The 20,886-nt window shown below is 41.6% G+C and overlaps 1 protein-coding gene across 1 annotated transcript in view; it reads right to left on the minus strand.

The window, feature by feature from the left end:
* Window positions 1-691: 691 nt before the first annotated feature.
* The window catches only part of ADCY8 (adenylate cyclase 8), a 187,119-nt gene continuing 166,924 nt past the window's right edge, over window positions 692-20,886 (minus strand). Inside the window, exons 14-18 of the mRNA XM_030553838.1 lie at window positions 14,287-14,445; window positions 12,124-12,270; window positions 5,678-5,770; window positions 4,952-5,066; window positions 692-1,179 (exon numbers count right to left, since the gene is read on the minus strand). Of these exons, the coding sequence (XP_030409698.1) occupies window positions 692-1,179; window positions 4,952-5,066; window positions 5,678-5,770; window positions 12,124-12,270; window positions 14,287-14,445 (1,002 nt within the window). The remainder of the gene's footprint in view (window positions 1,180-4,951; window positions 5,067-5,677; window positions 5,771-12,123; window positions 12,271-14,286; window positions 14,446-20,886) is intronic.

Here is a 20,886-nt window from a genome sequence, read left to right on the forward strand (position 1 = left end):
TGGGTGAGGTTCTGTGGCCTGTGACTTACATGAAGTCAGACTAGATGACCACCATTGTCTCTTCTGGCCTTCAAGTCTACTAGTCTAAAAGGAGCAGCAGCTGAAGTGGTGAGTTTTGTGATGTGGACTAGATTGAGACTCACTCATTTCACACAGGCCAAAGAGCCATCAGATGGTAATGCTGTAGACCTGGTGTGAATCTGAAGTGATAACCACAAGATTGTCCTTCATCTCTGTGAGCAAGGCAGTGGACTGGAAATCAGGAGATCTGAGTGCAATTCCTGGCCATGCCACAGGCTTCCTATATGACCTTGGGCAAGTCACATGACCTCTCTGTGCCTTAGTTCCCTCCCATTTGGTCTATTAGTTCTCTTTAGATTCTAAACTCTTCCTGGCCAAGATTCTCTTTTATCAGGGGCTTGTGCGATGACTAGCATGATGGGACCCTGATCTTAGACCGGGCTTCTAGCTTACTACGGTAGGACAATGGATAACTAACACTAAGTAATGACTTGACGTCTCTCAGTCTATTACTAATTCCTGTAACCGCTGGTGACTTACGTTTCGCATGAACATTGTACCAAAAGGAAAAAGAATCACATTTTTTCTAAAAAAAATTAAACCCTTTTTATTTGTATATTTATTTTATATATAAAAGAAATTAAAAAAAAGAACACAAACAAAATGTTTATTATGGCAATTCAGTTTTGTCGGAGGCCTCTGCTTGGGCCACTGCCTCTGGTCCACTGGAAGATAGCAAAGTCCGCCGGTTATAATGTCCCTTTATGATGCCAGAGTTATTGTTCTCATTAAGGATTTGCTTCTGTTTTTGCCTGTTAAGAGACTGTACAAGTCCTAATACAACAGCCGCTAAGGAATACTGTCCAGTCAGTTTTCTTGGTTGTAAGATTAAAGGATTTGGTTGTACTCTTCCTAGAAGAAAATATGTTTTGATTTTTCCTTCCTGTTCGCTGATACCTTTGACGTAAATCTCTCCTCGATAGTCGAAAGCAAATCCCTTGTCCTTCAGGATCAGATATGTTTCTTCAGGCACTTGTATTCTGCCGCTTACACCTGTGCTGTCCATTCGACTAGCTAAGTTAACTGTTTTGCCCCAGATATCATACTGGGGTTTCTTAGCACCGATAACTCCTGCTACAACAGAGCCATGGCTAATACCTACAAACAAAATAAAATCAAGAGGAAACATAATTAGACAATCAGGCAAGAACGTCTGAAATACCAAGTTTGCAGTTATACTTTAGAAGTTTGCTTCAGACACATTCTTCTCTGAGTTTTAGGAAAAGGGTGGAAATAAAGAGAAATAAGGACATAAAATATTGGAACTTCTATCTGGATATGGATTGTATATTATAGCTATCACCGTATGATGTGAATATCTGTGAACTATGCATCACCTTGACACCAATACACTTGGTACTATACAAGGGCTCAGGATTAGCCTTTGTTCCAAGTAGGTTTGCCATCTTTTGGGAGTTTGTCCTGCAAGACAAACTTGTTAGTATTATGTTATCAGGATGTGACAGCATCATATTGTTACTTCTCATGAAAAGACATCACAACATCATGATGCAATTGCTTAAAAATATCATCTTTTTTTAGTGGCTTAGCATTATTTTGGGAAAGCTAAAATTGTCCTGCAAGCACCACTAGTAAATTTAAGACAAGGGGTAATGCTCAAGATTAAAAGGGTCTATATGCCTATTTTAAAAGTAAATTCAGTATCGGTGAAAGGTGATAGATACACACTCTGGAGAGAAATTGCTGTAGAAAGAATAGTAAATATGGCACATGACCAGCTGATCCTTGCTGATCTTAAACACAAAAAAAGAAGCTTACCAGAAGTGGAAGACTGGACAAATGACCAGTGAGTAAAAAAATTTTGCTCAGGCATGCAGGAGTGAAATCAGGAAGGCCAAATCACACTTGGAGTTGCAGCTAGCAAGAGATGTTAAGAGTAATAAGAAGGGTTTCTTCGGGTATGTTAGCAACAAGAAGAAAGTCAAGGAAAGTGTGGGCCCTTTACTGAATGAGGGAAGCAACCTAGTGATAGAGGATGTGGAAAAAGCTAATGTACTCAATGCTTTTTTTGCCTCTGTCTTCACGAACAAGGTCAGCTCCCAGACTGCTGCACTGGGCAGCACAGCATAGGGAGGAGATGACCAGTCCTCTGTGGAAAAAGAAGTGGTTTGGGACTATTTAGAAAAGCTGGATGAGCAGAAGTCCATGGGGCCGGATGCGCTGCATCTGAGGGTGCTAAAGGAATTAGCGGATGTGATTGCAGAGCCATTGGCCATTATCTTTGAAAACTCATGGTGACTGGGGGAGGTCCTGGATGACTGGAAAAAGACTAATGTATTGCCCATCTTTAAAAAAGGGAAGGAGGAGGATCTGGGGAACTACAGGCCAGTCAGTCTCACCTCAGTTCCTGGAAAAATCATGGAGCAAGTCCTCAAGGAATCAATTCTGAAGCACTTAGAGGAGATGAAAGTGATCAGGAACAGTCAGCATGGATTCACCAAGGGCAACTCATGCCTGACTAACCTAATTGTCTTCTATGATGAGATAACTGGCTCTGTGGATGAGGGGAAAGTAGTGGATGTGTTATTCCTTGACTTTAGCAAAACTTTTGATACGGTCTCCCACGGTATTCTTGCCAGTAAGTTAAAGAAGTATGGACTGGATTAATGGACTATAAGGTAGATAGAAAACTGGCTAGATCATCGGGCTCAATGGGTAGTGATCAATGGCTCCGTGTCTAATTGGCAGCCGGTATCAAGTGGAGTGCCCCAAGGGTCAGTCCTGGGGCCGGTTTTGTTCAATATCTTCATTAATGATCTGGAGGATGGCATGGATTGCACCCTCAGCAAGTTTGCAGGTGACACTAAACTGGGAGGACTGGTAGATATGCTGGAGGATAGAGATAGGATACAGAGGGTCTAGACAAATTAGAGGATTGGACCAAAAGAAATCTGATGAGGTTCAACAAGGACAAGTGCAGAGTCCTGCACTTAGGACGGAAGAATCTCATTCACTGCTACAGACTGGGGACCGAATGGCTAGGAAGCAGTTATGCAGAAAAGGACCTAGGGGTTACAGTGAACGAGAAGCTGGATATGAGTCAACAGTGTGCCCTTGTTGCCAAGAAGGCTAACAGCATTTTGGGCTGTATACATAGGGGCATTGCCAGCAGATCGAGGGATGTGATCATTCCCCTCTACTCTGCACTGGTGAGGCCTCATTTGGAGTATTGTGTCCAGTTTTGGGCCCCAAACTACAAGAAGGATGTGGAAAATTGGAAAGAGTCCAGCGGAGGGCAACAATAATGATTAGGGGGCTGGAGTACATAACTTATGAGGAGATGCTGAGGCAACTGGAATTGTTTAGTCTGCAGAAGAGAATACTGAGGGGGGATTTGCTAGCTGCTTTCAACTACCTGAAGGGGGGTTCCAAAGAGGATGGATCTAGGCTGTTCTCAGTGGTACCTGATTGACAGAACAAGGAGCAATGGTCTCAAGTTGCAGTGGGGGAGGTTTAGGTTGGATATTAGGAAAAACTTTTTCACTAGGAGGGTGGTGAAGCACTGGAATGAGTTACCTAGGGAGGTGGTGAATTCTCCTTCCTTAGAGGTTTTTAAGGTCAGTCTTGACAAAGCTCTGGCTGGGATGATTTAGTTGGGGATTGGTCCTGCTTTGAGCAGCGGGTTGGACTAGATGACCTCCTGAGGTCCCTTCCAACCCTGATATCCTATGATTCTATATACGGACAATAACAATGCAATCCTCCCCACATTGCCTGATCTGTATAGTTGAACCTTGATGTGGAAAGGCCACTTCTAAGGAACCACAGTTCTGCTGGGTATGTTTTGGGCTTATCCAGTAATGCAGTCTCCTATAATGACTGTCAGGTACAGGCATGTTACTGCTGTATCCAATACATACAGCTTATCACTTTTGTGTCCCATCCTATCTGTTTCATCCAGGATGCCAGGTTCCCCATGGCTGCCATTCAAAACCACTGGTGATCCTACAGGTCTGGTCAGAACTGGAATTAGATTTTTGTGAAAAGCCAAAAAACATGTTACCGCACTTAGAATAAGCTCTCATTTCTATTTTACAAGAGAAGCAGCTGAGGCAGGGAGATTAAATGAAAAAAACCAAGGTGAGTCAGTATCAGATCCAGGATGAGCTACAGTTGCTCCTGGATCCCCTTCTAATGCTCAGACCATCACACAACGATGTCTTTCTGTCAGATTCATGTGAGAGTGTACAGAATGTTATCATCCATTAGTACAATAGCTTGAACAAGAGATTATAAGCGTTATAAAAAGAGAACCAGAAGATTCTCTTTTAGGCTAAGTAGTAGGAGCCTGTACTTTGGGAGCCGGAAGGTTGGATTTCTATCTCTGCTCATGACTGAAGTCAATCTGACCACAGAAGACAAAATAGCTGGTGGTATTAAAATTCTGTACAACCACGTGATCAATATACAATGTCCTTGCAGGTCATAATAGGCAGCAGGTAGGTAATAGGCAACTGGTTTAAATCAAACATAAGGAAGCACTTTTTCACCCAGTGCACAAGCAACCTGTGGAACTCATTGCCAAAAGTATAACTGGGTTCAAAAAAGAATTAGATGAGTTCATGAAGATAGATCCATCAATAGCTATTACCCAAGATTGTCAGGATGCAACCCCATGCTCTGGGTGTCCCTAAACCTCTGACTGCCAGAAGTTGGGACTGGATGACAGGAGATGGATCACTGAATAATTGCCTTGTTCTCTGAATTCCCTCTTAAGCATCAGGCACTGGCCACTGTCAGAAGAAAGGATACTGGTCTAGATGGACCACTGGTCTGACCCAGTATGGACATTCCTATGTTCTTATGTATAAACAACCCACTTTATTTCAAATGCTTGCACTGTACTTACCGATGCGGAGTTCAAAGTTGTTGAACGAATGCTTGTTGATCTCCTGTATACTTTCATTCAAAGCTATGGAGAAGTCAGCCAGAGCACACAAATGTCCCCATTTGTCTTCACATTGCTAAGAGTGAATTAAAATGGAATACATTATGTGAGTTTTGCATTTGCTGTAAAACAACTATCTCCCCAGAGCTAAGTATGTGAAATCATAATTCATAAGAGCAGTCTCATCATACCCTGTTAAACCTCAGTGAAGTGGTTCACTGTTAATGGAGAGGTAATACATTCCATTTATGGTGCACTGCTTACACATTTCAGTACAGAGATGCCTTGCTGTGAAATACTGTAAATGCTTTGCTTGAGATCAGGAATTTGATGGGTAATAATGGGAACAAGCAGGAGGTGGGACTTCAGGGGATAAAGTTAAAGCTGAGGGGGTGAGGAAAGAGAATCACAACTTGGCTTAGGAGGAAAAGTAATGAGAATGTGAGTCAGGGGAATAAGGGGAGAAACAGCATTCAGAGTGAAAGAAGAAAAGAGAAGGCGAGAGAATTCTTTGAGAACAATTGTGATTTTCATTCGCTAGAAGTTCAAAATCTCTATTTTCTTCTAGTAAATATCTCCCTGTGAGCATCTAAAAATGACGCCAATATCCTTTACTATGCAGGAATGGATGAAGAGCATCACATTGACATCTCTACTTGATTTAAAAAGATTGAATTAGCCCCTTACCTGTTTTTCAGGTGATAATCCTGATACAGCCATGTATGTGCTGCCAATGGTTTTAATTTTTTCAATATCTTGAAATCTTTCTTCACCTAGTAACTAATGCAAATGAGACAAAAGGCTGTTACTTCTATAGTACCTGATGCCAAATGCTGTAGAGTTAAATTGTACAAGTACAAAGACCTAAACTAATAATTATTCTCACAGTTCATTGTAAGGAAGATCTAATTTGGTAAAGCATCTTGTGTAATTGACAATGGCACACAGTTCGCTTGAACTTCTTTGTATAATGAGCTTAAAGCTTTTGAAGTTTCCATGCTAAGTACTCACAAAATACATTCAGTTAAACCCTGCTGTGCTCTGCAGGGCTGCTTGGCACATCGTATTATGGATAGTACAACATACACACACTCAAGTCCAATTTAAATTCAGGCAATTGCTGCAGTTTCATCACACACAACACACACACACAGATACACATATATGTATACACACACATACACACAAACTAATCATAAACAAACTGGAAAAAAAAAACAACCAGCACCCAAAACGTTACAAAATCTCCTTAAATCCTAGAGGAGAGTTCTCTCTTATTAGGCAAAACATTAAACACGCTTATACTATATATCACTAAGCAAAGTTCTTCCAATTCATGCTTCTGAGGTTCTCATTGATTAAAAGCTAAAGAGATTACGTTATTCAAAGCAAGATGCATACCACAGGCTTATCACAGATGACCTCCCATCATGCTAACTCCATTGTATGTAAGTCAAGAATCTGGGGTCTTGGAAACATTGTATCTTGTTTATGGAAATCACACCACCTGTCTCTAATGGAATGGTGCACTGCCACCTATGCAGGGAATGTAAACCCATATGCCCTTCCAACCATGGAAAGGCCAACACATGACCTACTTTTATTTTCTTCTATCTGCTTGCAAAGCCATTTATGTGCCTTTCCCTGCCCAAAAGCCAGAAGCTTCAATGCTTTCTTAAAGAAAGTAATCATTGCTTGTAACACAGCCTTCATGAGCAATCTGATGGCAACAGATCAGTGTGAACAGGCGTTGGGGGAAAACAATTTTGGTAAAGAAACAGATTTCATTTTCAGCTTCCGAAGTGTTTTTGTAAACTGCAGTGAGCAACACAGTAATTTAAAAAGCATGACAAATATCTGAACCGTGCTCTTTTCAGGCGCAAAGAAGCCATTGGCTCTTAGATCATTTACAGAGAATATCTCAAGCTATCTTCTTTTTTGTCTTCTATTATTTTAAATACCCTTATATTTCAGCTTCAGCCGTTTTATCAGCTGCTTCCTTCCATGTTTAAAACAATGGTTTCTTTTTCATTTTCTGCTCTGTGGCATCTTACAAAGATGGATTTTAATATTGTGGGAAAATATTCAAATTGACTCAGTTCTGGTTTTTCCCCCCCCTTCCTTTATTCACTAATTTGCCTGGGCAATTTAGGGCACATTTTCTAACACTAAAACTACCTTGATCCCAAAAACTAATTAAAGGCTTGATCCCACATTCTTCACATATCCAAGGTCAGGGGATGTCATTGATCATGCAAAAAAATGCAAGATTGGTTCTCAAGTGTACACACGCAATATTACCCAGTTGCATGCACCTGGGTATATTATGCAAGTACAATTTAATCAGTGAAGTGTGAAAATGTGATTCTGCAGTTAAATCATAATTTATATTTGTGACAGCATGGTGACGGCTATGGCAAAAGATTGATATCATAAACATGGCTTTAATCACTGCAGCATAAAGAGAAAGGAAAAATGATCCGTGAAGTAGAAAGCCCTTATTAAAATACCAAAACAAGTAACAGCGGCACCAAGACACCACTAAAGTGGTAACCACCTTAGATTAAACTGATTAGATAGAAAATGAGATATCGGAAAAAAAATTGCCTTAGATTTGCAGTTTTCAGGGCAGGGACAGTGTCTATGTGTGCTTCTGTACAGCATACAAAACACTGAGGGCTTGGCCTTGGTTGTGCCTTCTAGGATACATTGAATAATTATAATAATAGTCACATATAGTGGTGCTATAAAAAGGCAGCACAGTGTCCATATAGTAAATGTGCCTGTCAGTGTCTCTGAGCATGTCTACAGAATAGAAAATCACGTATAACTGCATTCTCAGATGACACGTTGTCACACTGAAAGACTCCCCATGCCAGTCCAGAAGTCATCACCTCCCGGCTTGTGCATCAGGGAGAGGCCTGGATAACTAGACAGGCCTTACAGCAGGTTCTGAAGGTCAGACTTTTGGAGCCTTGGGGAAAATAAGTTCCAGAGTCACATGCCCCCAAATACATAAATTTGCGGCCAGACTATAGCCTGGCCTTATGTGTCTGTACCAGGATATAAGAGGCAGTTAGACACCTGCCTCTACACCCATGTGAGTCCTCTTTGGACTGCTGCTTTAAGTACACAAGGAAAGCAGGGCTCCATGAGGCTGGTGCTTCCCCAACCTGTGTGGGAATGTGGGGAGTAGGAGGAGAGGGTTATGGAGTGGGCAATCTTGAATTCATCCTCACAATGTAGGTTATTTCTCCCGAGGACAAAGGGCAAAGAGGTGTGTGATTGTGACACTCTGAGGTAGCATACAGCTTCCTAGAAGCACAGGAAGCACAAAATGGCTGAAATTCAGCCAGAGAAGTCTTCTGTTTGTTTTTCTATCCTCAATATAGATCTACTACCATGAAGACAGAAGACCAGACAGTAGCAGTCCTGTTCACCAAATTATAGAGCAATCAACACTCATATCGGTTTTGGAGCATCGACACATTTGTTTCCTCAGGCTGATTACACCCAGAAGAGTTCTCCTGATGCACACCACTCCTCCTTATTTGCAGACTGCTATGGTGGTGAAAGAGGTGGTTTACATCACAGCCACAGCACATGACTTAAAAGTGTACATGTAGCAATCGGGTGAATCCAGAACAGGATTTTCACCACTAATGCTCTAACCTCCCTTCCTTCATGCTGCTTCTGCCACAGAAGGCATACCAAAGAGAATGATGCAGAAGGACATTTAGAAGACACCATATCTGTGTGTCAAGGAGAGAAGATAATTATATTGTGCCATCAGCACAGTATGTTCTTTTATGCAGCTCTCAAACTCAACTGGTGGGGAACGAATATCAACAGAAAAGGTCCTCTGCCCAAGTAGGTGCAAATCTGAGCCCTGATCTCAAACTGAATAAAGAATGGTTTGTTATCATTCAGTGACTCCATAATTATGTTGTTCCCCTCCACCTGCCAGATCTGCAAACTCAGTCTAGGCTCTGGCAGGCAAACTGGATTTGTTCCGGCTCACATGCCATCACCAATGACAACTACATTCCAGTTGCAGAATCTTTAACAGGAAACAATCCATCTCACTCTCTCTCAGCTGACTGGAGCAAACAGGAATAATAAGCAGTCACAGTGGATGGTGGTCACTGAAGTCAGCAGCTCTGACTCCAAATACATGCAGGCTGCAGAAACGTTGACTAAGATGTCACCATTTTTCATAATCACCCTACTAGTCCTTAACAGCTGCTGAGTAAAGCAATTGTTTTTCACAATCTTTGTATGTGTAATGCTGAAAAGCAGCATTTTCCCAACACTAACAGGGCTGCTCCCAAGCTGTGCATCCAGATTTGCTCACAGGTCTGCAAATAAGAAGTAGGGTGAAATATTGGCAAGGAAGCATCATGCACACCAAGGGTGGGTCCCCTCCACCTTGTCCTTAAGTCAATATTTGCAAGAAAATGTTACCAGCAGACTTTCAGCTAGGGAATGTTGCACAGCTGAAAATGGGAAGCTAAATGACTTCTTTGTCTCTTTACAGTACATTTTGTTCATGCTTCTCAGCCTTTCCTTCTTTCCTGTGCATGACCATTAACTCTTTTCAGTTATTCTCTCTTATTTGCTTCCTTTCAAACAGCTGGGCTGCAGACCAGAGTCTAGCTGGAATAAGTAAACTGCATCTCCACACTCGAAGTTGCTTAGCAGCTAGCAAGGGATCACATTATTTCATTTAATATCCACACCAAAACCTATTATACAGCTAAAGATGTCTGAGACTTAACATAGTTCCTCAACAGGCTCTTTATTAATCAGAGAGTACATGTTAGGGACTTGAATGTGAGATAACATTCATATTCTTGGTGAAAGAGATGTCTTTAGTGATCACAGCTACAGCAATATGATTATTCTGCCAAGATTGCACTCACATGCATGACAGGACTTCTTAAAATTAATTCATAGCATAAACTTTGCATTATCTTTGAGGCATAAAATTAGAAATCAGATCTACAAAGAAAAACAAAACCGTTAATCAAGAAATATGGTGACAACTGGGTGTGAGCTTAGGTATAAAATCAGATATTTATACCTGTAAGGAGAGCTATGCAGGAGCCTAGAAGTAGCAAAGCTTGTTGAGTAGCCATGATATTTGAAAGGTAATTATGAAGATATACCCATGTCATAGAGCTGGAAAGGACCCTGAAAGGTAATTGAGTCCAGCCCCCTGCCTTCACTAGCAGGACCAAATACTGATTTTGCCCAAGATCCCTAAGTGGCCCACTCAAGGACTGAACTCACAACCCTGGGTTCAGCAGGCCAATGCTCAAACCATAGAGACCTCAAATTGTGCCTCCTTATTCCTCCCTGACCATCACTACCTCACCCCAGCACTTGCCAGTCAGTCAAAATCCAAGATGTACCCACCACCAGCCTCCCTCTCACACTACCCTGAGAGAGGAAGGCGATGGTCCTGGTTTTGCCTCTTTGTGCCTCAATTCCTCACCTGTAAAATTTGGATAACAATGCTTCTGGCACAGGGGCAATATGAGGATAAATTCATTTAAAATTCTAAGGCACTTAGACACCGTGGTGCTGGGGGACACATAAGAACCTAGAGAAATGTATCTCCTCTACTCCATTCATGTGCTTATCACTCACACCCTCATCCTTTTCCTTTGGTGCCCTTTGAGATCCCATCCTTTCAATAGAAAAGCACTGTGAGCCTTGATTGTATTCCCTCTCACTTTATCTCCTCCTGACTCCAAGTTCAGTGTCACAGCAACAGACCGCCATCCACTGTCCTTTGGTACCTTCCCTGGTGGTCTCAAGATTGCCACTATTCCGACCCTTTCTGAAGATTCTTTCTTGTTTATGTCCATCCCCACCCTCTCTCCATCTGATCTTCAATCTTCTTTCTTAGCAAAATCCTGGAAATTCAGATTTTTTTTTCTGAGCTCTCTAATTTGCTTTTCCAAAAGCAATGCCCTGGATCTGGGGTGCTCAAGCTTTTCCACACTGAAACCAGGACCTCTCTCCCATCTAGCTGGGATCAAGAACTGCTGCCATTTAGCAATAAGCGAAAGGCAGAGCGGTCGCAACCTACTGAAACTTGTCTGTATCCCCCAGGTTGACAGTCTCTATTGTTGGTAGTTTCCACTATGGCTTCCAGCAACTTCACAGTTCTTAAACTGTCCTTCTGCTCAAAGATCTTCTCACGTCTAGCCCTTGTTCCTTTTCTCTTCTAATCCTTCCTGACTGTAGTACAGAATTTGACACCATCTATCTTGACATCACTATTAATTGACTGGCAGAGTTAGCAATAGCCTTGGACAACTTGTTTCCTGCTCTCCAGCTGCTCCTCTCTTGCAACTGGCAATGGTTACTTCTCTGCCATTAAACCTTAGGGGTTTGTCCTAGGCTGGCTTCTCTTCCCTTGTTTATCTTATTCCCCTTGAAGCCTAGTCTGAAATCAACCTTGGTTGTCCTTTCTGGGGAAATGATACCTAAATATAGCCCTCGACTTTAAGTCCTTTCCTTACAGATTATTAGCATCACTACGAAACTTAGTTCAGCTTAATATATCTAAACCTGTATCCTCCTTCTCTGACCAGGCCAGCATCCTCAATCAAAACTCAACCATCTCTCCAGCCCTCGTTTACCATCTTCTTTCAAGAATCTGGACATTTGATTTGACACTGTTCACTATTTTTTCCTTCATATTCCTTGAGTCCATAAATTCATTGCCTTCAAAACAATGCTATTACTTTCTAAATCTGGACCACTCCTTTCCCAAAACTAGTGCAGATAACTTCATCCACTTTAACCATCAATACCAAGGTATGAGTCTATAGCTATATTATTTAGATGTATTGGGACAGATTCTGACTGCAATCACACAGGTGTAAATCCAAGTCATTCAACTAATTTCAGTCTTAACTTCACTTTACTGGTGTAATTAATATCAGTGCTTGGCACTTTCAGTAGAAGAAAAGATACACCTTGAATAGCAATTACAATAAAGACCAGGAACAAATATTGCAGGGACTTAGTAAATATGATTAATCAAGTGTCAGACCTGCTGATCTGGGAGTTCATTATTTAAAGTCCACCAAGCCCCCTTCTCTATTAGCTGGTATTACCTCATCGAAGTCTGCAATGATTTCATTCAGCAAACGGAGACATTCCACTCCTTGGTTATTCATTTCAGTTTGAGAATAAAAATCAGCAAACCCAGGGATGGAAGCAAACATCACGCCAACAGCATCATAGGACTGAGAGTATAACTCCTAAGGGAACAATAGGGAAGAAAAACAAGTTGGAGTGGAAAGTTATCCCATAGGTGGCAAAGGTCTGTGGAAATTCATTGTCTGCACTTCACAACCCATGTCTCTGTCTTTTTAAGAACAACTTAACATTTGTTTAATGAACAGCTCTGGACATGGCATTTCATAGGTACTATTGAGTTCTCTGGGAGGAGGTTGCCAACAGGGTGGCCAACACTTGTAATTTTATCCTGAGTCTCTTGCAATATTTAGTGCTTTTCTTAAAGCCCCATCAGCTTGAGTCATGTGATTATGTAAGAATTTCAGCTTTAATTTAAAGGAAAAACATTTTCAGCCCTCATGGTTGTGGAGAAGCGTTGGAAATGTGTATCTGCAAGGCTTAAACACTAGAAAGCAAACAAAAAGAACCTTACATTAATTATTGTGAACATCTCATGATTTTTAAGCTACTCAAATTTTTTTGAAAGCTTGGGATTGGCAATAGTGCTGTTGTCTAATGGTAAGAACTGAGTTCTTGATTTCTGTTCTTGACTCTTCTACTGACTCACTCTTTAGTCATCAGCACATCTCTTCTCTCTGTGCAGCAATTTACCTGACAATAAAAATGGGAACAACAACCACCCAGGGGTGCTGTGAGTCTTAATTTGTTCAAGTTTGTAAAGTAATTCAAGTTCTTTGGAACACAGCTGACTTTCTTAACCCAGCCACTCCTTCATCTGTGATGGAGGTGCTTCTGCAGGGACAGGGGAACCATACAGAGTTCAAACTCCCCCTTTCACAGCTGCAGTGCTCAGAGTAAAGCCTGGGGCCCTAATTATGGGAGAAGAGACAGTGTGTGAATGAATGAGTGTATATACATACACATATGTATTTTCTCCCCCAGTGCTGTCTATAAAACCATTCAGCTGAGCCTTCCCTTGCTCCATTGTTCTATTTTTGGTAGGAAGCATTAAGATAGAAATAATAAGTCCATTGGAAAGTGCTTACAGTACACATCTCGGGAGTCATTTTTTGAGAGCAGGAGAATTAAGTTAATAGCCAGACATGAATTATAAGATTGATTGTACAGTAATCTTCCAGATGTTAACGCCAGCCAGCTCATTCATAAATCCTCCCCAGGTATAATCGCTCCAGGAAATTGCCTTGCAAAAAGCCGAGGTGGCAGCTGAAATACAACTGCAAGTGTATTGAATGCATCAGCATTGACCTACCAGGGATCTGGTTTCAATGCTTCTTTTGAAAATTATTTTAGCACTGAATATGAATGTGTGTGGATGTACATTATATCTCAATGGTTCAGTAGGATGTAGCATGTACTCTCCCAGCAGCCATAGTATATTCATGACAGAAGATGGCAGGAGCCAAACTGGAGTTTATTTCATACTAAAAAAGTGCGTTGCTTTTGCTCTCTTTCTGTCATATGCACACATACCTTCAATTGTGCATAATAACATTGTGGTTTCTTAGCAATTTAATTCTTACAGAGTAGGAAATTCCCCAAGAGGTTAAACTCTTAAGTGCCTGGACATGCAACCTTTGAAGATGATGTCATCTTTTCCTAGCTGATAGTTTAAAGCACAACTTTTAGAAAAAACGATGGCTTGTCCTGTCAGACTTATTTTGGCTAGTTACATCTATTTTCAAAAAAGTACTGTCTGACAAGTGGGATTCTGAACCCATTTAATTGTACTGCAAATAGCTTATTGCTGGTATCTTGATTCTAGAACTATTTGTGAACCCTTGGTTCATGATGCACAGTTTAAAGGTCTTGTATAACTCCAATCTGAAGCCTGATTTCCATTGTTCTTTAGAACTGTGGTTCTCAAAGCCGGTCCGCTGCTTGTTCAGGGAAATCCCCTTGCCGGCTGGGCTGGTTTGTTTACCTGCCATGTCCTCAGGTTCGGTCGATCGCAGCTCCCACTGGCTGCGGTTCACCACTCCAGGCCAATGGGGGCTGCGGGAAGCGGCGCAAGCTGAGGGATGTCCCGGCTGCCCTTCCCGAAACAAATTGATACGTACTTCATTATCTCGATCCTTCTCCAGGAAGTGACGGGCAACATGACTTGGCAGAATATTTCGTAGCATATTTTCATTGTGTTCCCTTAATTCCTTCATTTCGTTGATTTCTTCTTTCGCTTGAACGCGCCACAGAAAGTCCAGGCGGGCTGTGTATTCAAGCTATAGTTATGAAGAAAGGCAAACATTAAGTCTGATGAGATAAGCGCAGACACGCAATAAACTATTTCCCCCTAGAACATGTTTGCATTACTTAAAGAATGATATTATGGAGTCAGACATGAGATAAAGTAATAGAATAAATAGCTGGGTTAACAACATATTCTTCCAGCTTCTAAATCAGAAAATATATTCATCTTTTTACCTCTCAAGGACAAGCACTCTTTTCTCAGTGAACAGAAGTATGAAAAGCCCAACTTGCTTCAAGAAGGACTTTCAAGTTTGAGATGCCTGAAGTGAGCTGTTTCTGCTGCTAGGGCAAACAGACATTTGCTTTTGTTCTTATATATGACAGTGGAAGCATAGGTCTGCAACCTTTCAGAAGCAGTATGCCGAGTCTTCATTTATTCACTCTCATTTGAGGTTTCACGTGCCAGTAATACATTTTAACCTTTTTAGAAGGTCTCTTTCTATAGGTCTATAATATATAACTAAACTATTATTGTATGTAAAGTAAATAAGGTTTTTAAAATGTTTAAGAAACTTCATTTAAAATTAAATTAAAATGCAGCGCCCCCCGGACCGGTGGTCAGGACCTGGGCAGTGTGAGTGTCACTGAAAATCAGCTCGTGTGCCGCCTTCGGCATGCATGCCACAGGTTGCCTATCCCAATATATATTGTCTTGTAGCTACATAAATAGTCTGTAGTTCCATTCAGATTTCATTCTGGTTCCAAAGGTTGCAACATTGCTATTGATTATTAGTATAACCATAGTGCCTAGTAGCCCCAGTCATGGGCCGGGACCCCAGTGCAGTAGGTGATGTACAAACAGGATCTCTGGAAAAGAATCCCTAGAACATGAGGCAACGGGTGGGTGCAGCCAGACGCGGAGAGCACAAGGAAGAGTGAGACAATAGTGGTCAGCATGATCGGCCATGATCTCAGGATACCAGCTGCCTCACCATTGTTTAGATTTTTGTAAGCATCACATCCAATGAGAGAGTTTTAATGGGGGGATCGGAAGGAAGCTAATGCAGTTCAATCCTTCTAGAGGTGCAGAAGCGGTAACTGACTGAACTATGGAAAGGTACTGAAATAGTGCAGTTGTGTCTGTGTATGGATGCCATCGAACATGTCAAAGAACGATTGATGCTGTTTGGGATGATACAACCAGGAGTAAGAGTCAAACAACTAGAATGGGACTATTTCAAATGAGCGAATAGGCCCATTTTCTGACTGTGAGATGCATTAGCCAATCAAATGATTTGCCAACAACAGTGATTGAGATCCCAGCACTAGAAATTTTTGAGAGCAGACCAGATAAGACACTTGGTATCTTTGTCTAGAGGATAATCCTGAATGGGTGGAGAATGGTAAACAAGGAATTTAGCTATTGTCACATTGTAGCAGTCTAGTGGTCCATCCAGTTCAGTATCTTGTCAACAACACTGCCATGTGACAGATGTTTCTGAGAAAGGTGTGAGAAATCCTGCATGCAAGTTATGGGATAACCTAACTGGAGGGAAAATTTCTTCCTAACTCCCCATTACTAGAACTGAGTTTAATCTCTGCAGCATGCAGGTTTATATCTCATTTCAAACTTGTATTTATTTTGCATTATTTTCTAAAACTCTTGTCATCCCTATGAATCTGCTAAGCTCTTGATCTCTGTTATATCCATAGCAATAAATTCCACAGGCTAATGGTGCACAGTCTGTAAAACTATTTCCGTTTACCAAGTTTTTTCACCTTTCAATCTCATTGAATGCCTCTATGCTCTTGTGTTATGAGACAGGGTGCAGATAAGACCCTGATCTACCTTTATGTCACCAGGATAAAATGGCCTAAAATCACCTCTCATTTACTTGCCATGAGATCCACTGGTGAATTCTGAGAAATTGCTGAAGCTTTAGATTAACAGATTTATAGATTCCAAGCCCAGAATGTTCCGCTCTGATCATCTTGTCTGACTTCTGTTGTAACACAGTCCATGGAACATCCCCAAAATAATTTCTAGAGCATTTCTTTTAGAATAAGCATCCAATTTTGATTTAAAAATGGACAGTGATGGAAAATTCAACATGATCCTTGGTAAATTGTTCCAATGGTTAATTAACCTCATTGTTAAAAATGTACACCTTTCTAGTCTGAATTGGATCATGTTATACCTTTCGCTGCTAGACTGAAGAGCCCATTATCAAATATTTGTTCCCTATATAGGAATGTATAGGACATAATCAAGTTATCTCTTAATCTTCTCTTTGTTAAAATAAGTAGATTGAGTTCCTTGATTTTGTCACTACAAGGCATGGTTTCTAATTCTTTCATCATGCTGCTGGCTTTTCCCTGAACCCACTCCAATTTATCAACATCGTTCTTGAATTGTGGGTATGTGACGGGGTGCAAAGCCTCCCCTCCATTGCTGTCCTTGGTAGACTATTAGAATAGAATATTAGAATTGGAAGAGACCTCAGGAGGTCATCTAGTTCAATCCCCTGCAAGCAGAACCAATACCAACTAAATCATCCCAGTCAGGGCTTTGTTAAGCCAGGCCTTAAAAACCTCTAAGGATGGAGATTCCACCACCTCCCTAGGTAACCCATTCCAGCACTTCACCACCCTCCTAGTGAAATAGTGTTTCCTAATATCCAAATGAGACCTCCCCCACTGCAGTTTGAGACCATTGCTCCCTGTTCTGTCATCTGCCACCACTGAGAACAGCCGAGCTCCATCTTCTTTGGAACCCCCCTTCACGTAGTTGAAGGCTGCTATCAAATCCCCTCTCACTCTTCTCTTCTGCAGGCTAAATAACCTCAGTTCCCTCAGCCTCTGCTCATAAGTCATCTGCTCCAGCCCCTGTGGTGGGACGACAACTCACCAGCACGGCGCCTCCTGCTTCTTGTCCAGGGAATTAGCTCGCCAGCCTCCGCAGCGCCCTCTGCTGACTGGTGTCTCATCTTGCCACTGGCCGCTGTGTCCCTCCTGTTAGGGTTCTGCCCCCTGCAGTACCCTGCAGTCTCTCAGGGTCTCCCCTCCCCAGGGAACCGCCAACCCCCTATCCCTACCTCGCCTCAGTCTTCTGCTACTGCCAGTCACCATCTGGCCCCCACTCACTGGGGCAGACTGCAGAGTAATTGCCCCTCATCATCAGTAAGGAGGGTTTGGACTTGCTGCCGCTGTCTACCCTTGGGCTGCCCTCTGCAACCCCAGTACCTTTTCCAGCCTTTAGGAAGGCAAGCAGCCTGGGAGGTTTTTCCAGGCCAGAGCTCCCCAGCTCCTCTGGCCTTTCCCCAGCCCTGCTACAGTCTAGGTACCTTGCTCAGCTCCCATCAGCCAGGCCTATCCCTCTCAACAGCCAGAGAGAGACATCTCTGTTTAGCTTCTGGCTCCAGGCCTCTTATAAGGACCACAGCTGTGGTCAGCGACTCACTTGGCTTCTCACAGCTGTTCTCACTCCCTTTCCCTGCTGCAGCCCTCTCCAGGGCTGCTTTTAAACTCTTCACGGCCCGAGCAGGGTGACCACCCTGCTACAGCCCCCTAATAATTTTTGTTGCCCTCTGCTGGACTCTCTCCAATTTGTCCACATCCCTTCTGTAGTCGGGGGTGGGAGGCGACCAAAACTGAATGCAATACTCCAGGTGTGGCCTCACCAGTGCTGAATAGAGGGGAACAATCACTTCCCTCGATTTGCTGGCAATGCTCCTACTAATACAGCCCAATATGCCGTTAGCCTTCTTGGCAACAAGGGTACACTGCTGACTCCTATCCAGCTTCTCGTCCACTGTAATCCCCAGGTAACCCCATGAACTGCTCAGACTCTCTTCTTTTAGTGTCCACCTGGTATAATTTATTCCAGTTCCCTCCATCAGCACCTGTAGAGTGCAACACAACAGCCAGAATCCCTAAGACCTTCAGTGCCTGTTTATCAGGGCCCTTGAGGAAAAGAGAATTCTCTTCCTTCGGATCTCCTTCAATCTGGGCACGGTCGGCCCTATCCTCCCTCCCTCTAACACTTCCTGCCTTTTACCAAGCTAGTCAATTTATGGACTAATTAATTCCAGTTATCCAGCCTCCCCATCTGAATAGCTAATTCCTTCCTGTTTCCTCAATCTGCTGACACTGGGGAAACTAACCTGAGCCATCAGTGATCAGAGTGCTGACCCATCTCTTGGACTTCAGTACTCTGGCACAGGGCACCAGAACTGGATGCACTAATCCAGAAGTGGAGGCACCAGTGTCAAATACAGAGGTAAAATAATCTCTCCTCTCTTACCTGAGAATCCCCTCTTCATGCATCCCAGGATCACATTAAATGTTTTTGCCACAGCATCACACTGGGAGTTTATGTTCAGCTGATACTCCATCATCACCCACACATCTTATTTAGAAAAAGTATGTTCCTAATAGAGTCCCCCATCCCGTAAGAATGGCCTGCATTCTTTGTTCCTAGATGTACACATTTACATTTAGCCATGTTAAAATACATATTGTTTGGTTGCACCCAGCTTAACAAGTGATCCAGATTGCTCTGTATCAGTGACCTGTCCTCTTCATTATGTACCAGTCCCCCAAACTGTTTGTTATCTGCAAACTTTATCCGTGATGATTTTATGTTTTCTTCCACGTCATTTGTAAACATGTTAAATAGCATAAGGCCAAGAACAGAGCCCCATGGGACTCTGTTAGGAACATACTTGTTCAGTAATGATTCCCTGTTTAGAATTACATGTTGAGACCTATAAGTTAGCCAATTATTAATCCATTTAATGTGTGCCATGTTCATTTTAAATCATTCTAATTTTTCAATAACATCATGTGGTACCAAATCAAATGTCTTACTTGAAGTTTATTACATCAACATTGATACCTTTATCAACCAAACTTGTAACCTCCTCAGAAAAAGATATCAAGTTAGTTTGACAGGATCTATTTTCCATAAACCCATCTTGATTGGCATTAATTACATTTCCCTTCTTTAATTCTTTCCTAAACATCTGCTTAATCATTGTCCTGCCCAGGATCAATTTCAGACTCACAGACTCTGTCACTCTATTTACCCTTTTTAAATATTGGCACATTAGCTTTCTTCCAGTCTTCTGGAACTTTCTTCGTGTTCCTAGACTTACTGAAAATCAACATTAATGATCCAGTGAGCGCCTTAGACAGCTCTTTTAAATCTTTTAGATACAAGTTACCCAGGCCTGCTGATTTAAAAATGTGTAACTTTTGTAGCTTATGTTTAACATCCTCCTGAGATACTAGTGGAATGGAAGAATGGAAAGAGTGTTATCACATGATATGACTACATCATCTGTTTTTACCAAATACAGAACACATATTTATTGAACTCTTCTACCTTTTTTGCATTATTATTGATAATTCTAATATTTCCATCTAGTAATGAACAAATACCATTGTTAGGATTCTTTTCCTTCCTAATATGTTATAAAAAAATCCTTCTTATTGTTCTTAAATGAGCTGTCTGTACATTTCTCTGTGGGTCCCTTTTGCTTCTCTTATCAATTTTCTATAAGTTCTACCTTTTGATTTATACTCACTTCTATGAACTTCCATTTTCTTCCATTGGTTTAACTTTATTTATTTATTTATCTATTTTTATAGCTCTAAACCAGGTTGTTATTTTAACCAATACAGCCTTCTTCCTTGATTGTCAGATTGTGCTTTTTGGGGCATCTAACAAAGTATTCTTAAACAATTCCCAATTATTCTTCACATTTTTACCAATTAAATTCTTCCTCTCAGATGACTTGGCTCATAATTGTTTTCAGCTTTGTGAAATTGACCCTTTCAAAGCATGATATGTATCTAAAACTGTTGTGGACTTTATGCTATTTGCATGTTATAAGATGATCTAGTTATAATCATTTGTATTTCAGCTACCACAAATGTTTAGATTTGTGATCAGTTCTTCTTTATCTGTCAACATGAGGACTAATGAAGAATTCCATTGAGTTCAGTGGAAAGACTCAGTGGGAGATGGATCAGTCTCCAGAAGGCTTAGCCTGTACTCCTACGACAAGAGGGAGTTTTAACATTACACTGAATTTCAAAGCTTCCCTCAATTTTCCTTCTTCTCTCTTTCCCCTAAGATTCTTTTCCATTTCCCAAATTCTCTCCTGCTTTCACCCCTCTCCACATTCAGAGTTATTCAGATGCTGAAAGGTCTGAGGATGGATGCTGGCTTCTTCCCCATCTGCACTGATGAATCTCAAGCAGGTGGAGAGAAAGAGCTTCTAAAATACATATAACTAAATTACAAGACACTCTTTACTGCAAGCATGTGGGCTTAATCTCCCTTGGGATTTAGTGGAGAGGAGTAGCGCCAATGGAGTAACACGGTAGAGAGGGTGAGAAGCTGAGATAATCGTGTTTATTTTGTGGTTGAGAAATAGCTACTTAGGCAAATCAGTCCTACCAGCCAG

This window comes from Gopherus evgoodei, chromosome 2 (assembly GCF_007399415.2).
Source record: "Gopherus evgoodei ecotype Sinaloan lineage chromosome 2, rGopEvg1_v1.p, whole genome shotgun sequence".
Lineage (NCBI taxonomy): Eukaryota > Metazoa > Chordata > Testudines > Testudinidae > Gopherus > Gopherus evgoodei.